Source organism: Cavia porcellus, unplaced genomic scaffold (genome assembly GCF_034190915.1).
Source record: "Cavia porcellus strain 051 isolate PalLab524CR breed Dunkin Hartley unplaced genomic scaffold, mCavPor4.1 scaffold_5, whole genome shotgun sequence".
Lineage (NCBI taxonomy): Eukaryota > Metazoa > Chordata > Mammalia > Rodentia > Caviidae > Cavia > Cavia porcellus.
The window spans coordinates 12,759,596-12,775,217 of record NW_026947488.1 but is presented as its reverse complement, the minus strand read 5'-3'; the positions used below and the strand labels follow the sequence as shown (position 1 = coordinate 12,775,217).

The following is a 15,622-nucleotide window of genomic DNA, read 5'->3' as shown; positions in this document are numbered from 1 at the left end:
CAGGCGGCTGAGGCAGGAAGGCTACCACTAGTTTGAGGCTACACAGTGAGTTCAAAGCCAGCCTGAACTACACAATACAACCCTGTCTCAAACAAACAAAAAAACAAAAAAATCCATCTTATATCCTAAATGAGCAAAAAAATCTCCCACTTTCCCACATAAGCATCAAACATCTGACGATAGTGGGCACAACAAATCTGAATCTGAACCTAGGAAATAAATCACACTTTCAAATACAATGAACATTTTTACAAACCCATGTTTTCATCTGATCCTTTAAATTCCTCACCTTGAAGGCATAATGGGACAGTAGGCTTCAACATACATAAACAAGCAGGGAAGAACAGATCGGCTGTTCGCTTCAGGACCTCCAATCTGTCTGCCTCCACTTGCCTTCATTTGCTTAACAAGTAGGCATTTACCGAACACCTAGTGTTACAATGGAAATTTTATAGCAGGAAACTTTAATTAGGTTTTTTTTTTTTTTTTTTTTTTTGACCGGGACTCAAACTCAGAACCTTGCACTTACTAGGCAGACACTGTACCTTTGAGCTCTATCTCCAACTCTATAACAAAAAATTCTAAAAATCAATTAGTAGCCTGTTACTGTATTGAGACAAGATGTGCTCATCCTGCCTGCCACAGTTAAGACTGCTAAACCTAGTCATCCTGGACTGTCGCATCCAGATGCTTTTCACAGATGGCCTGGTTCACATCAGCCTGTCCCGGTCCAGCTACAAGGACTGGATATTCTCTTCTAAGAATGCAGCCTATTTTTCTAATATGTTTCAAGGACTTTTTACCCAGGACAAAATAGCCCAGTCAAGGACACACTCAACCTTACCTGACCCGCTCAGCAGCCCCTTTCCCAGTATTTCTCTTCCTCATAATAAATAATTCCCTTTAGTTAATTCTGCCTGACAATACACAAACAACTCCCTTTAGTTAAGCCTGTCTGGCAATGTCCGACTTAATTCATGTAACCCATTATATGATAACCTGCTGTCAGCTTTTGTACTTCGTGCTTACAAAATGCATGTAAGCTTCTATGTCACTCTCAGCTGGGACTGGTGATTTGGAACTGACTCCCACCAGCCTGCCAGCCTAACAAACTGTTGCCTTCCAAACTCCTCCGTGCCAAGTGCCTTCCTTCTGGTTCAGGACCAGGTTTCTGAACAGTACGGCCACTACAGAGGCCCCCACACAACACTGAACCAGCAGTGTGGGACAAGCAGGGGTAGAGCACTTAGCAACCCAAGTGAGAAGAGCAGGATCTCGATCTGTGCTGGAAACCAGGCAGAGGCCCGCTTGGCTGAAGGGCAGTGGAAAGACAGGCACCAAGGGCAGCGGGAGAGAGAACTACAGGCCAGAACCCAAAAGCCTTTAAACTATAACAAGGAGTTTGAAGCTGATCCCAAGAGCAATCAAGCTACTTAGAGATGAGCAGCAGACTCTGACAATGATGCCTGAAAAAGAGAGCACCTACTAAGTGTGTGAACTCTAAGTCTGATGCTCTTCCAAGTAGAAGGGAGAAGGCTCAGCGTATAAATCCATCCCTCCTCCAGTGGCCAGAGAGGATGGGTGCCACTAGGAATCGTCAGACTCTGGCGATTACCACTGCCTGGCTTTTCAGGACACAAAAAGCAGAAGCTTTTTATGCATACCACCAAAAACAGGCACAACCAAAGGCCCAGGGGGCAAGGAATAAAATGGCTTTCCAAGAAAAATTTCTGTAAAATTTTTGCTATCTTGTATTTATTATGGCTGGGCACAGCAGCGCACACCTCTAATCCCAGCACTCAGGAGGACTGAGAGTTCCAGGCCAGCCTGGACTAAGGGGAACCTGTCTCAAAAAATAAAATGATAAAAAATAAAATGATACGTACATACATCTATTATTACACTTAGCAATTAAGAAACATGAACTCCAATCGAACAAAGGGAATGACTCGTTAAACACATCCATCCGAATGTTTAAAAGCACACAAAACTCTGAAAATGTACTAACATGAAGCCATGCACGAAGTGTTTAAAAATAAGAGATACGAGGGCCTGGGGATTTAGCTCAGCAGAAGCACCTGCCTTGGAAGTGGTTGGTCATTTCCCAGTACCAAAAAAAAAAAAGATATGGTATCTACTTCCTCACAGCACCCCCCAAACCTCGCATACTGTAGGGGGTGTGGCCAGCAGTGACTAAGTTCATGAATTTACCTATAAAAAAATAGCCAAATTAGACAAAACGTAAAGTCATTTGTAATTTGTTCTTTTATACTAAGGCCCAAAATATAAGTTCTTCAATTATCTATCTGCCTATGATCACTATTATTACACTCACTTAGAGAAATACATGTGCACCTCAGCTGACGCCATGGAAAAATACCAATTTTACGGTGTCAGAGTTCCCAGAGTCCAGCAGGGCTTTACATATTCCATCTCTCTACCTCCCTATTCTTTAGCACTCTTTATTTTATGATGATGTTGTGAAAGAAAGGGTAGAAAAGCTCGCGGTCCTGCCACACCCTGCCTAGCCATCAAGGGCCCCTGCCGGCACGGCTCTCCTCACCATCTGCGGCACTGTGCACAGTCACAGAGCAGGGCAGCGGGGACAGCTCCGGTAAGTAAACCACCTCAGACTCTCAGCCACACCTTAGGGTCTTTCCTATGGCCATCACTTAGGTGAAAACAAAAGACGGCTTCTAAGAAACAGGAGGCAGACCTTCCGCAGGTGGGAGGAAGCCCAAGGGACGGAGAGGAGGGAATACAGGGAATGAAAAGGGCTGACACGCGGCCATGCACCTGCCAGCTCCCAGTGACGACCCAACATGCATCATAAACACGCACGAATGCAAACTTCTTTAACCACCACTTATTACATAGTGTTTTATTTCTTTTTGGACAGCAGGAACTGAACTTGTACTGGACAGGAAGGCAGGGCACCGCTGCGCTCCACCCCTGCCCTGTAGCAGGTGTTGTCAGCGATCCGGGGTCCAGTAAATGCGAAGTACAATGTACCTTTCTCCACCTTCAGAAAGGGCCTAGCACTTCATTTCAACCCCCATTACCCAAATCCTTCTTTCATATTCATGTTGAAACTGTAAACAGCACTGTCTCCCATTCCAACATCTACTGTCTTACATGTACTTTTAGAAGCTGCAATTAGAAGCAGAAAACTGGAATTATATTTCAGTATTACTGAAGAAGGTGATCAACAAGAAATAGCAAAGAAGACAGGGACAGGCCCACTTTCATCAGGAGAGGTGGCACCATTCTTCAAATGCAACACATTCAACAGAATCTGCAGAACGCTTCAGGTTTGGCAAACAGCAATCATTTAAAGAAAGAAAGAATGTTGCTATAATTTCTTTACTTCTAAAATAAAAACAGCAGAAGTAGCTCCTTACTAAAATGCCCCTGGGTTCCATCTCCAGTGCTTGCTCCACTGCCCTCAAAAGAAGAAACTGTACAAACAAAAGAAAAATTAGATAAATTGGACTTTGTTGAAAGTAAAAACTTTTAGACTGGGGATAATCAAAAACTTCTGGGAGAGCAGGGGATACAACTCAGCAGCACAAGCACCTGCCTGGCAAGCACAAGGGCATGAGTTCAGTACCTGATACAAAAAAAAAAAGACAAAACGGTGGCAGACTGCGGTCCCTCCACGGGGAGAACCACCAGTGTCTCCTGAGATCCACGCCACGCTGGAACTTAGGGCCCTGGGAAACCAAGCAGGCAGCCTGCCTCCCTGCTAAGCAATAGTGAACCTACTGGTGCACGGCCTAGAGTCAAATATCCCACTTCCCCTACCCCTCTTCCTGTCCCCCCGTTAGCAAATGGGAACCAGAGAATGAGCATCTCCTGGGAGGTTGACCATAGCAAATAAGGGGGACTTCCTTCTACATCTCTTTGAAGGCAAATATTTTTATTACTGTTTTGCTTTATTCTGATTAATGGTACTGCTCTATTCAATATTCTGTTTTGATAAGCTCTGTGATATTCTGTATTTCCTTTTATTTTGATATACATGATTGAAAGAACAACTATTGTAAAGATAACGAGATACACTGTGATACCTATTGCTGTTATCCCAGTAACCTGCTGTGAAGTTCTGTACCAATTTCACTACATGGTCTCAGTTGGCTTTATTCTGTCTCGTTCTGTTGTACTTTACTACTTTCAAAATAAAAAAATTTTAAAAACAAAACAGATCTTCTGGGTACTGTGGTGCACACCTGTGGAGCTGCAAAGGAAGCAGGAAGACTGCAAGTGTAGACCAGCATGGGAACTCAATGACTCAGTGAGACCCTCCCTCAGAATCAAAAATAAAGAACTGGCAATGTCAGTGTGAAAGCCCCGAGTACAATCTCCAGTGCCAAAAACAAAACCCAGAACACCACCACACCTGTGCATCAGAGGGCACCACACTGAGGAAAGAACAAGCCACACTCAGAGAAAATATCTGCATACCATACAACCAACAGTTTAACATTACTCAAAACATAAACAACTCCTAACTAAATGACACACCCCAATATAATAAAAGTTAGTGAAGGAGCTGTGTAAGTATTTCCTCAAATAAGATCTTCAGGCCAGGGGTTTAGCTCAGCGGCACAGTGCCTGCCTGGCAAGCGCAAGGTCCTGAGTTGGATTCCCTGCTGTCCCAAAAGGGAGTTATACAAGTGACCAACCAACACTTGAATGCGGATCAACATCATTACCCAGGAGGGAAATGCCAATTGAAATATAATGAAATGCCACTTCACACTTGAGTACCTATAATGAATTCTAAAAAGACAAAAAAGTACAAGTGTTGGGGAGTTATTGCTATTTGGGGCAATGAAAACCTGTGAAGACACAATGCAGACGCGCTGAAGCCAGGCCGGGTGGTGCGCACCTGCAATCCCAGCACTAGGCAGGCGGAGGCAGGAGGATCACAGGAGTTCCAGGTCAGCCTAGACTCTACAGTGAGCTCCAGGCGAGCCTAAATCACATAGCAAGACCCTGTCTCAATAGACACGACAGACAGACAGAACAATCACATTGTTTTAAGGAAAGGTTGTTTTGGGGGGAGTTTTTTTCTCTTCATCTTTCCAAGCTTAGCACACAGCAAGCAAAAGGTTTTTTTGTTTATTACACTTTTAGGACCGCCTGGAGGTGAGAAAGCAAATGTTCTCTGCACTGATATTTATTCAAATGGCTGCCACCTTTGAATTAAAAAAAAAAGCTGCACTCACCAGCACCCGCAACGCTGTCTGAAACACAGCTGGCTTTCCCTCCCTGACGCTGGCATCACCACTGGGGTCAGCATCACCATATTAGGCCCCCGCCACCCACAGCACTGTTCGTAACTGATACAGTAACCAGGCATCAGGGAAACAACGGTCAGGTGGCAGAGTGGTACCTGAGCATCTGTGTCACCTGGGAAGAGGGAGGACCAGAGGCAACTAACTAACTGCTCACTCAAGCTAACAAAAGGGGGAAAGAGAGGGAGGAATTCGAGAAGACACAGCACTCTGAATTATTCAGTGTGATTCCCAGGCCTGGGAAAACAGCAAATTCATGGGATTCACAGCACTCCGAAGGCTCCTCAGTATGAAACCACCACAAGAGAGTTACTGGGTGAAATGTAACGCTCTTTTCCATCAACATCCAGCTACCTAGGGGATTAAAGGAAGGAGTCAGGGTTCCATTTCATGCTTAAAAGCTCAAGTGTGAAGCTGGAGGAAAGGCCCCATTTCACAGATCAGCACTTAAAAAGATGGCCCAGGACACACCCTGCTGGACAAAGGGGGAGCCCGCTCCAACATCCCCAAGACACTACCATAAAATTCTTTCCATTTCTTCCCCTTGACCAAGAAAGCACACATTCCTTTCTCCCTCCTTTCTCTGCCAGGATGATGATTTCAAAGACAGACTTCAGAAAAGACATCCAAGTCTTGGGCCCCAGGCAAATGCCCTAACTAACAGCACTGCGTGGTGAGCGCCCACTCTCCACTGGCCCCGGGAGTGAGGCCCTAGGAGGTCAGAGATTTGGGGCAGGTACCCCAGCACTCCTGCTGGGAGCTCAAACTTCCTCAAAGGGAGGAGAGCGGGTCAACAGGAATCAGCTCCTGAAACAGGAGCTTCCTGGCCCAGGGCAGTAGCTCAGGGGTACAGCGCCTGTCCAGTGCCTGCAAGGCCCTGGCTTCTCTACCTCCAGTGCCACAAGAATGGTGGTGGTGGTGATGACAGGGGACTTTATGTCACAAAAATAGTCACTTTTACTTCGAGGTTTATCCCACAGATTAGAGAGGGACTCTGACCGGGGATATAGCTTTGCAGGATAAGTGCCTGCCTGGCAAGCACAAGGGTCCTCGTTCATTTCCCAGTACCAAAACAAAACAAAACAAAACAAACAAAAAAACCTGCAATCTTTACTACAGTCCAGTTCCCTAGTTCAAAGACGACAAAACTAAAGCAAAAGTCTACTATCTACAAAAAGAAAGGCCACTATCTGGCTATCAGTGAAGTCTGACAGCCCCACCTTCACTCAGCTTACCAGCATGAGAGCAAGCGCACGGACCTTTGGTAAGAAGTAACGACACACTGGGCATGGTGGTGCATGCCCCAATCCTAGCACTCAGGAGGCTGAGGCAGGAGGAGCACTGCAAGTTTGGGCCAGCCTGGGCTACAATGTGAATTCAAGGCCAGTCTGAACTGCATAGTGTAACCCTATCTCAGAAAGACAAAAAGAAAAAAAGAAAAGAAAAAAAAAAAAAAAAAGAGCTGTCACTCCTACCACCATTCAAAATTCTCTTGTATACAGCTATCTCCCCATCAAAATAAAAGTCCCACAAAGACAAACCCTCCCACCAGAATAACAGGAGCATCATGAGGACAGAAGTGTTCTGCCTCAGTGGCTTCTAGGAAACCCAACACCCAAAGGGCTAACAAGAGATACTAAAAAAATCTTTTCTTGAATAAATGAGTATCTCTCCCCTGAGTCTGAACCCTATCTCATTAAGGGTCATCACCACAATTTAGTAAGTGATTATACTCTGTCTTCTGTCCTTCTCTAATTTTTTCTTGTGACTAACGTTGCTTTTTCAGCCTTATTGCATGTGTCCCTCAGGGACATCGTAATAATTCTCAACTTTGGGCAAGCTAATCACTCAACCTGGGCTTAATCATCATCCAGGAAATGAAAGCAAAATTTAGAATTTAAAGCTCTCATAGCTGGGAATAAAACAGACACAAATGCCTGAGTACTGGTCCACAGATCTTAAAATTCCTTTCATTTTCTTACAACATAAAAACCAAGCGTGTGAAGGCAGATATGCCTTTACGCGGCGGCACCAGCTCTGAAGAAAACTACGCTCGTGCCGATAGCCCCAAACCCAGCCCTGCTGGGCTGCCGCCCTCGCCCTCTCTGCCTGCTCCAGATTACCCTTATCGTGGCCACTGTTCACCTCCACGTCTTCATTCCCTTCACAGGCCCAGGCAGCACCACCCCACAGCCCTCACCTCCCGCCTGGGAGTGAGTTTGCATTTGCCTTATGACTGGATGCACCCAGCACACCTTCCGTCGGTTGCAAAGCACTGAACTTAGGGAAGCACAGCAGTCAGCGGCCCTCTGACAGTGCGCGTGCACCCCAAAGGCCCCGCACACGCTAGCTAGCTGGGCGGCTGAGGCAAGAGGGTCCTAAACTCAAACCCACGTAAAACATCGCTGAAGTCCTGGTCCTGGTCATCAGTGGGGCTGTTCAGTTTATAATTTCAACCTGTTCTCCAAATGTGGGATCCTGGGCTGGGGATTTAGTTCAGCGGCATAAGCACCTGACTTGCAAGCAGGCAGTCATGAGTTAGATCCCTGGTACCGATAAAAACGAAAAAGACAAAAAAAAAAAAAAAAAAAAAAATGTGGGTTCCTTCTACTAAGGAATGTATAAGCTGGGCCTGGTGGCGCACTCCTGTAATTCCAGCACTTGGGAGGCTGAGGCAAGAGGATTGCTGCAGGTTGGAGGCCAGCCTGGGCTACAAAGTGAATTCAAGGCCAGTCTGAACTGCACAGTGAGACGCAGTCTCAAAAAGAATCAGAGAACAAAAAAAAGGAATGCACAACACATTACACCAATATGTGAATCAGAATGGATGGGGCTGATAGGGAAGAGACATCTTTATTACAAAGAGGCTTATTTCCCAAAATAACCCACCTTTCCCCACATAGGAGGGGAACTCATAGGCAAAGCTTTGACACTAAGCACTCAGGCATCCAGAGGGCATTTTCGTGGGAGGAACAGCAAGAGAAAGGTTATTTTCATGCTATGCTTGACAGAAGGAAATCTGAAATTTTCCAGTGGTTATTAGAAAAAAGCTTTGACTATTAAAAAAAAACTCCCTTCCCTAAAATCATGGGTGATATTTACATAAAGTGTAAATGGATTACCAGCCTTCTGTATTCTAAAACATTTCGTTAGCTTTTTTTTTTAATTTCACAAATTTAAGATGTGGTTCTAGTTTTTCAAACAGTTTTGGTTCTTTTGAAAGTATCAGGTCAGAGAAAGCAAGTCCATCTGGTCAAGTCAGGTGAAAAGAAAATTCTTGGTTTCTGGCTTCCAAAAGCTAGCTATAAATCAAACTTTTCTTCCAATCTCAGGTCAAACTGGAAAAACATTTCCCTATTCTCTTTCTTTACCAATCAAAAAGAGAAAAATTAGTTTAAATGGAAAAAGTCTTTAGTAAAATTTCATGAATGCATAACATTATCCTAACCACTCTCAAACTGGTTACTGCTTTAACAACTTGCAAAGGTCAGTAACTATACAACCCGGCCATAAATTTATTCAGGTGTTTTAAAATCAGTACTTTATATATATTCATAAATAGCTCACTTACGTTATCTGTTAAAGGACATAGTCAGCCTAGAATACCAGAAGTACTCTGAACTCTTAGATTTCTTTTCAAATTAGGAGATCATAAGCAAGTTCAAAGTTTTCTTCACAGCCCTGAATGGAAGAGGGAAATTCAGACAGCACACGTTAAAAATGATTTAAAGAACCACCACAGGCAGGCTGTGAAAGAAGAGGTGGAAAAGAAGAAACACCCACATATTCCCTGCGCCTCCTATCACTCCCTATCTTTGTTTACAGACAGGGACCCATTATGCAGTCCAGGCTGGCTCTGGACTCACTGTGGAGTTCACACTGGGCTCACACCCGGGATTCTCCTGCCTCAGCCTGCCAAGTGCCAGGACTACCGGTGTGTGGCACCAGGCCTCTTCTTCCTTTTTCAAATCCACCGCTTCTCTCACACTTTCTGCCCTAATCTTTGTAATTTCTACATTTTTTGTACCAGGAATCGAACTCAAAACCTTGGGCTTGCCAGGCAGGTGTTTATACCGCTGCGCTAAATCCCCAGCTCTAATTTCTATGATATAAAACACTACTTGTGAATTAATAAAAATATAACCTCCAAACATCCGTATCTTTAAAACATTATTGGTGCTGGGCTGGGGATTTAGCTCAGCGGCATAAGTGCCTGCCTTGCGAGCAGGCAGTCGTGAGTTTGATCCCCAGTACCGATAAAAAGGAAAAAGACAAAACAAAACAAAAAAAAAAAATTAAAAACATTATTGGTGCTGAGATGGAGAGACTGCAGGAGCAGGAGTATTCTGTATTTGTTGCACACTGTATAGTCATATTTAAGAATTTTCCTCATACCAAATTTTCTCAAGCAGGTAGTAAAATTATCCCATTTCACAGACAACCCTCAAGCCCAAGAAAATTTCCCTTTTCTCGTAGACTAGAAATTACCAAGAACCAGCAGGTCCCAAAATAGTAAGTTAATGGTTAGACTGAAATTTTTGCTAGGTTAATATAAATTTATAAACTAGGGATAGATAGAAACATATTTATAACTACTTTTTAGTTGTTTTGTTTTGTTTTTCGGTCTGCCTTCTTGAGACAGGGTTTCACTATGCAGTTCAGGCTGGCCTTGAAATCACTTTGTAGCCCAGACTGGTCTCAAACTCTTTACCCAGCCTCTCAAGTAGTGAGATTATAAGCATGTACCACCAGGCCTGGCACATAACTACTCATTTCAAATTCAAGTCTACTTATCCTTTTTTGTTTGTATTTGTTTATTTGAAGACAAGGTCTCACTATGTAGTTCAGGCTGGCCTTGAACTCCCAGAGATCCTCCTGCCTCAGCCTCTCAGGTGCTGGGATTACTGCCATGCTATACCTATTTCTGAATACAGGAATAATTACTTCTTAGCCCTTGAGCACGGGACCACACTAATCCTTCAGGCATCCAGAGGACAATACGCAGAACAAATGAAAAATACAGACCAGGAAAAAAATTAAACCTGGAAAGAAATACAAATTTGCCACTTTCCATCCTGTCAGAAAACAGACATTTGGAAACCTGGATTGAACTGTAGGCAACAGTGAATACACCACTGCTTTTGACATAAAGAAATGGAATTTTGGACTGAAACCTTAGTTCAGAGGCACAAGCACCGGTCTGGCAAGCAAAGTCATGAGTTCAATCCCCAGGACACTCCTCCTGGTTCAACCTAATATTATTTTCTAAGCTCATTTTAATAACTGTCTCAACTAAGGTCTTGATATCCCAAGGCCCAAAAAAACTTCAATTTTTCTAGACTGCCTTAACCTTTTGAAAAGATTTGATAAACTAAGCTCATTAACAAGAAAGGCAGAAGTAAAACTGCCAAACAGCTAACTGTAACTGTGGCTGTGTGAACCCTAAGAGTCTTACACATCTTTTACCTTTCCGGTGCTGAGAATCAAAGCCAGGGCTCACACACAGCCCTGCACAAGGGGCCAAGCGCCTCATCGCTGAACTGCATCCCCAGCCCTCCACATCCTTTTTACTCTTCCTCTTTCCCCCTAACAGAACTTGAATCCTCAACAGAGCTGCTCCTTCCCACTCTCACAGCGGAGACGCTAACGAAAACTAAAGCACTCTAACAGTGAGACAGGGTTCTAAGCAAGACAGCAGCACCTCTTCTGACACAGGCTCTTCATGAATCTAAAATCTATGGCTGAGGTCTCTTAAACTGCTATGGTTCACTTGTGTTGGGGAATCAGGCTGCTCATCTTTCTAATCAAAAAGAATGATTATCATTCCAATGGGATACATTTCTCCACTTAGCTACAGCTGATTTAGGAACCCAGATCAGAAATACCTGTCACTTTCACAAAAGGAGGAAGATTATGCCTTTCAACTTGCCTCTAGGTACAAATCCATCATTTCCCACCCATTTTTATGAGAATCTAATATCCAATACGCCAGTGAACTCTCTTCTCAATTACATTCACTAATTAGTTCTCTATTCTTGCTCTGCCAAAATCCCTATCCTTTACCATCTACTCATCAAATCCAATGATTGCACCTCCCTAGAGGTTTCCCTAAGACACACAAGAGATGCCTACAGCAAGGTCTGTTCCATCTTTCTTTTGGGGGGTGGGGTCTTTTTGAGACAGGGTCTCACTATGCAATTCAGGCTGGCCCTGAGCTCCCTTTGTAGCCCAGTCTGGTCTTGAACTCCCCAATGATCTTGCTGCCTCTGTCTCCCAAGTGCTGGGAATACAGGCGTGCTCTGTTCCACCTTTCCAGATCCTGTTTGGAGCACAAACATCAAGTGAAACATGCTTTTTAAAATGATGAGGGGGAAAAAAAAGTGATGAGGAGAACTGGGTCGGTGGCACACACCTGTAATCCCAGAACTTGGACGTTGTGAGTTCAAGGCCTGCCTGGGCTCCCTTGTTAGTTCAAGACCAGCCTAAGTAAAAACCCTGTCTCAAAAAAACATGAAGACAGGCCTGTCATCCCAGCACTTGGGAGGCTGAGGTGGGATGCACTCCTGCGAGTTCAAGGTCTACTTATAAAGATGCTGTCTCAAAAAACAAAAAACCAAGACACCAAATGCACAAACACGCCCACACACAAATTTATCAGGAGACACTCTCAGACTCTATCTGGCATTTCTGTTCTGCCAGTTCAGTGCTGGCAGGTCAACAGAGACCAGCACTAGCTAATACAACCCTAAAAGATACCCTCTTTCCCTAGAGCTGAACCATCGTCCCCTTCCCAACATTCTATAACCCAGAATTTTTACAGCAGAATTTGCCCCTTGCCCCACCCCTAACAGCATCTTCTGCTCATTTTTCACCCTAAACTGAGGCTTTCTCTAGAGCTCCATCGTGGTGACGCCAAGTCTGCCAAGCACATTTCCTTAAACCTTCCACCTACTGTCTTCTTCCCTGAGGCACATATAATCGCTGATTTTATTTTTGAAAAGTGTATTAAGAACAGTATTACATGCTTAAAGGGACATTTATCTATTTCTATCCTTTAAAATCTTGTGAGGTGGAATTTGCACCCCCATTTTACAGAGCAGAAAAGCTGAGGCTTAGTTACCTGTCCAAGGTCACAGAGGTCAACAGTTGGAATCCAACTTTGTCCTCAATGCCCTGTGCCCTTAACCCTCACGGAAGCCATTCCTTATCTCTTCACATCATCCTAAATATCTTCTCTGTAATCATAAAGTCTGTTCTGAGAAGGTCCAGTTTCTCTGGGGGCGGTTCTCCCTTTAAACGTTAAGCCTTTGACAGGAACCAGTACCCACTGCTTCTTTTCTCCGCCGGCTCCCTCATCCCTGCAACCTGGCACCGTTTCCAAAAAGACCCTATTCACAGCCCCTCCTCTAGGGTAATTCAAACTTCCCCTCGGTCCCCTGAGCAGACACCATCCGATACTGAAAAGCCGCCTTTTTTTCCACTCGCAAGGCGAGGCTGAGGGCAGGGGAGCAGGAGCGGAGAGCGCGGACCGAGCCGCTTCCCCAGGTCCGCGATTCCGGAGGGAACCCGGGCCGGGGAGGGAAGCGGGTGGAGGCGACCAGGGTGCGCCCTCGGGGGCAATGGGGAGGTGGGCGCCGGACGGAGGGTGGACCCCAGGTGAGAGGGGGCCCCAGGCAGCGCTAGCGGCCGGAGGCCGACAGGGGGACCAGCGCGGGGAGCAGAAGGGAGAGCGGCCGCCGGGCCCGGGAGCAGGAGCGCGGAGCGCGGAGGAGGATGGATGCGGACCGAGGGCGCCCGGGACCTGCGCGGCGCGGGGCGGGCGGCGGGGGCGCGGAATGCCGGGAGCCGGACTCGGGGGGCGCGGGGAGGCGGAGCCGGGCCCGAGGGGCGGGAAGCGGGGCTCCGGCGCGGCCGGGGCGGCGGGGCGCGGAGGGCGGGAGCGGCGGTGCCACAGCCCCGCGCCGAGGTCCCCGTGGCCGCCGCGCCCCGGGCCTCAGGGCGGACGGGCGGGGTCCCCGAGGGCCCCCTCTTACCTATGCCGGGCGCCACATAGACGAAGTAGAGCAGCGAGGACGACAGCGAGAAGAAGAAGAGCGCGGCGAGCAGCGAGCGGCGCGGCAGCCGCAGCAGCCCCCGGCGGGCGCGCATGCTGCAGCCGGGCGACCGCTCGAGGGCCGGGCCGGGCCTGCTCCCGCCGCTCCCGTCCGCCGCCGCCGCCGCCTGGGCCTCGGCCGCCGCCTCCGGGGCCTCGCGGGCCGCCGCTCGCCGCCGCCTCGCCACTCGCCGCCGCCGGCCGCCGCGGGCCGGGCCACATGAAGCGGGAGGGGGCCGCGCGGCCCGAAGAGCGCGGCGGCGGGAGGGGGCGGGGCGGGCGGGGCGGGGCGGGGCCACGCCGCCGGGCACCGTCGCAAAAGACCCGCGCGCGTGCTCGCCGCCGGGCCCCCGCGCAGACGCCTGGGCGGCCCTCAGGGAACGTAGCCAATTGGCGACAGCCCCTCTCGGGCGTGGCCGCCGCCCAGCCTTGGAGGAAGCGTCTTTCCTGGGCAGCTAGGCTAGACGCTGCTCTCCTCCCGCGTTCCAACGCCTGGGCCGGTAACCGTGTAGGAAAGCTGACCTGTCTTTATCCCACTGCGGCAGAAGCGGGGATCGTAAGGACTGAGGATATACTCATTCATTCTTTCATTCATTCCAACCATCGTTTGGTTACAGTTGGCGCTAGGGAAGCTACAGAGAACAAAAAGGAAATCTCTGACTACTTGGAACTTACATTCATACGGAAAAGAAAGAAATCAGTTATGATTCGGATACTGATTAGAGAGATGAACACAATAAAATAAGAAAATGTGTTGGAGACAGCCTGGAGTATTCAAGAAAGGCCTTCCCGAGCAGGTGGCATTGGTTGAGACACAAAGGACTGAGAACCCATGAGAGAATAAGTAAGCTAGGGAAATGGCAGGTGCAAAGTCCTTGATGTTAGTAAAGGCCTGAGTCCAAGGCCAGCATTGATAAATCCAATGAAGCAGGGAGGGTTGTAGACAGGTCCACATCCCAGAGAACAGAAGGAACGTAAAGATCACAGTGGTCAGTGAGAACACTGGTGCTGAGAGGTACTGGGCTTGACTCATCCTATCAAATCTCTGCAGCAGTTCTGTTACTGTACAGATGAGGAAACTGAGGCTTCCTAAAGGAAAAGCAAGTCCTGGGTTTCTAATCAATTTAGCCTCTCTCATAACGCAGGCCCTGGATTCTAAAATTGTAACTGCCTCAGCATTCCACCTAGCCCTAGTTCTCTTGCAGGCAATCCTCCCCACCACATTAATGGGGCCACATCCACAACGCCTTAAGATGAGTGTTGGTCTACAAGACCTGAGAGGGCAGTGAACAGTAACCAGAGATCCATGGTCGTGCCAGTGGAACCCACCACAGCTTATTGGGGCTGTCAGAGGAATAGAGGAGGTAAGGGCCCCCCACACAGACACATCTGAAGCTAACACTGGAATGCCAAGGACAGCCAGCAATAATCCTGCTTTATATTCCTAAAGTGACTACACTATGTTACACTATTTCCAGACCCTTTAAATGGAGGGGGTGTTTTTGTTTTTTGTGTGTGCATGTATGTTTGCCATCTGGTGATCACTTTCATCCTGGGGGTTGGGTAGATACACATAGGGGTATCTTGGTCATTCTCCTGACCTCATTCCTTCTAGGGATTTCAGAGCCAAACAGCCCAACTTCTTTGAATCCCAGCTCTTCCATTCTTAGTTGTAGGACCTTAGGCAAGTTACTTAAACTTATCCCAATAGAATCAGAATGTCTTTAGATCCACTGCATCAGATTGTAGTGAGGATTTGGGTTACAAACGCAAAGCCTGACACTTAGTAACTGCACGAGGCTATCCAACTCTGCTAGGAAATGGGATGGAAGAGAAGACTTAACCAAAAAGGAAAGCAGAGAACTTAGATAAATGGCTTGGCTTAGATAAATGTGGGTTCAGATTTGGACCTGGACTCAGCTAGCTGTGTGACCTTCAGCAAGTCACTTCTCTAAGGTTCTGTTTATTTCATCACCTGTGAAATGGACCCAGGGCTACCCCCCCTCATAATGTGATGTGATGCAGGTAGATAATACCTTACACCAGAATTCCACAACCAGCTAGAATCATCTGACTGTGAATACTTTTTGTTTGACCAACACAATGACCTCCTCTAACTCCAGTGTCTGAGAAACATTTTCAAACAGTTGAAAAATGAAAAAAATAATATAAGGGACATCTTTGCATGCTCTACCTGAATTAAACAATTGTTGGCTGGGTGTAGTGGTGC

The 15,622-nt window shown here is 46.9% G+C and overlaps 1 protein-coding gene across 1 annotated transcript in view; it reads right to left on the bottom strand.

The window, feature by feature from the left end:
- Window positions 1–13,571, bottom strand: part of B4galt5 (beta-1,4-galactosyltransferase 5) — a 75,319-nt gene extending 61,748 nt beyond the window's left edge. The window contains exon 1 of the mRNA XM_063248191.1: window positions 13,334–13,571. Within this exon, the coding sequence (XP_063104261.1) occupies window positions 13,334–13,448 (115 nt within the window). The 5' untranslated portion in view covers window positions 13,449–13,571. The remainder of the gene's footprint in view (window positions 1–13,333) is intronic.
- Window positions 13,572–15,622: the final 2,051 nt, after the last annotated feature.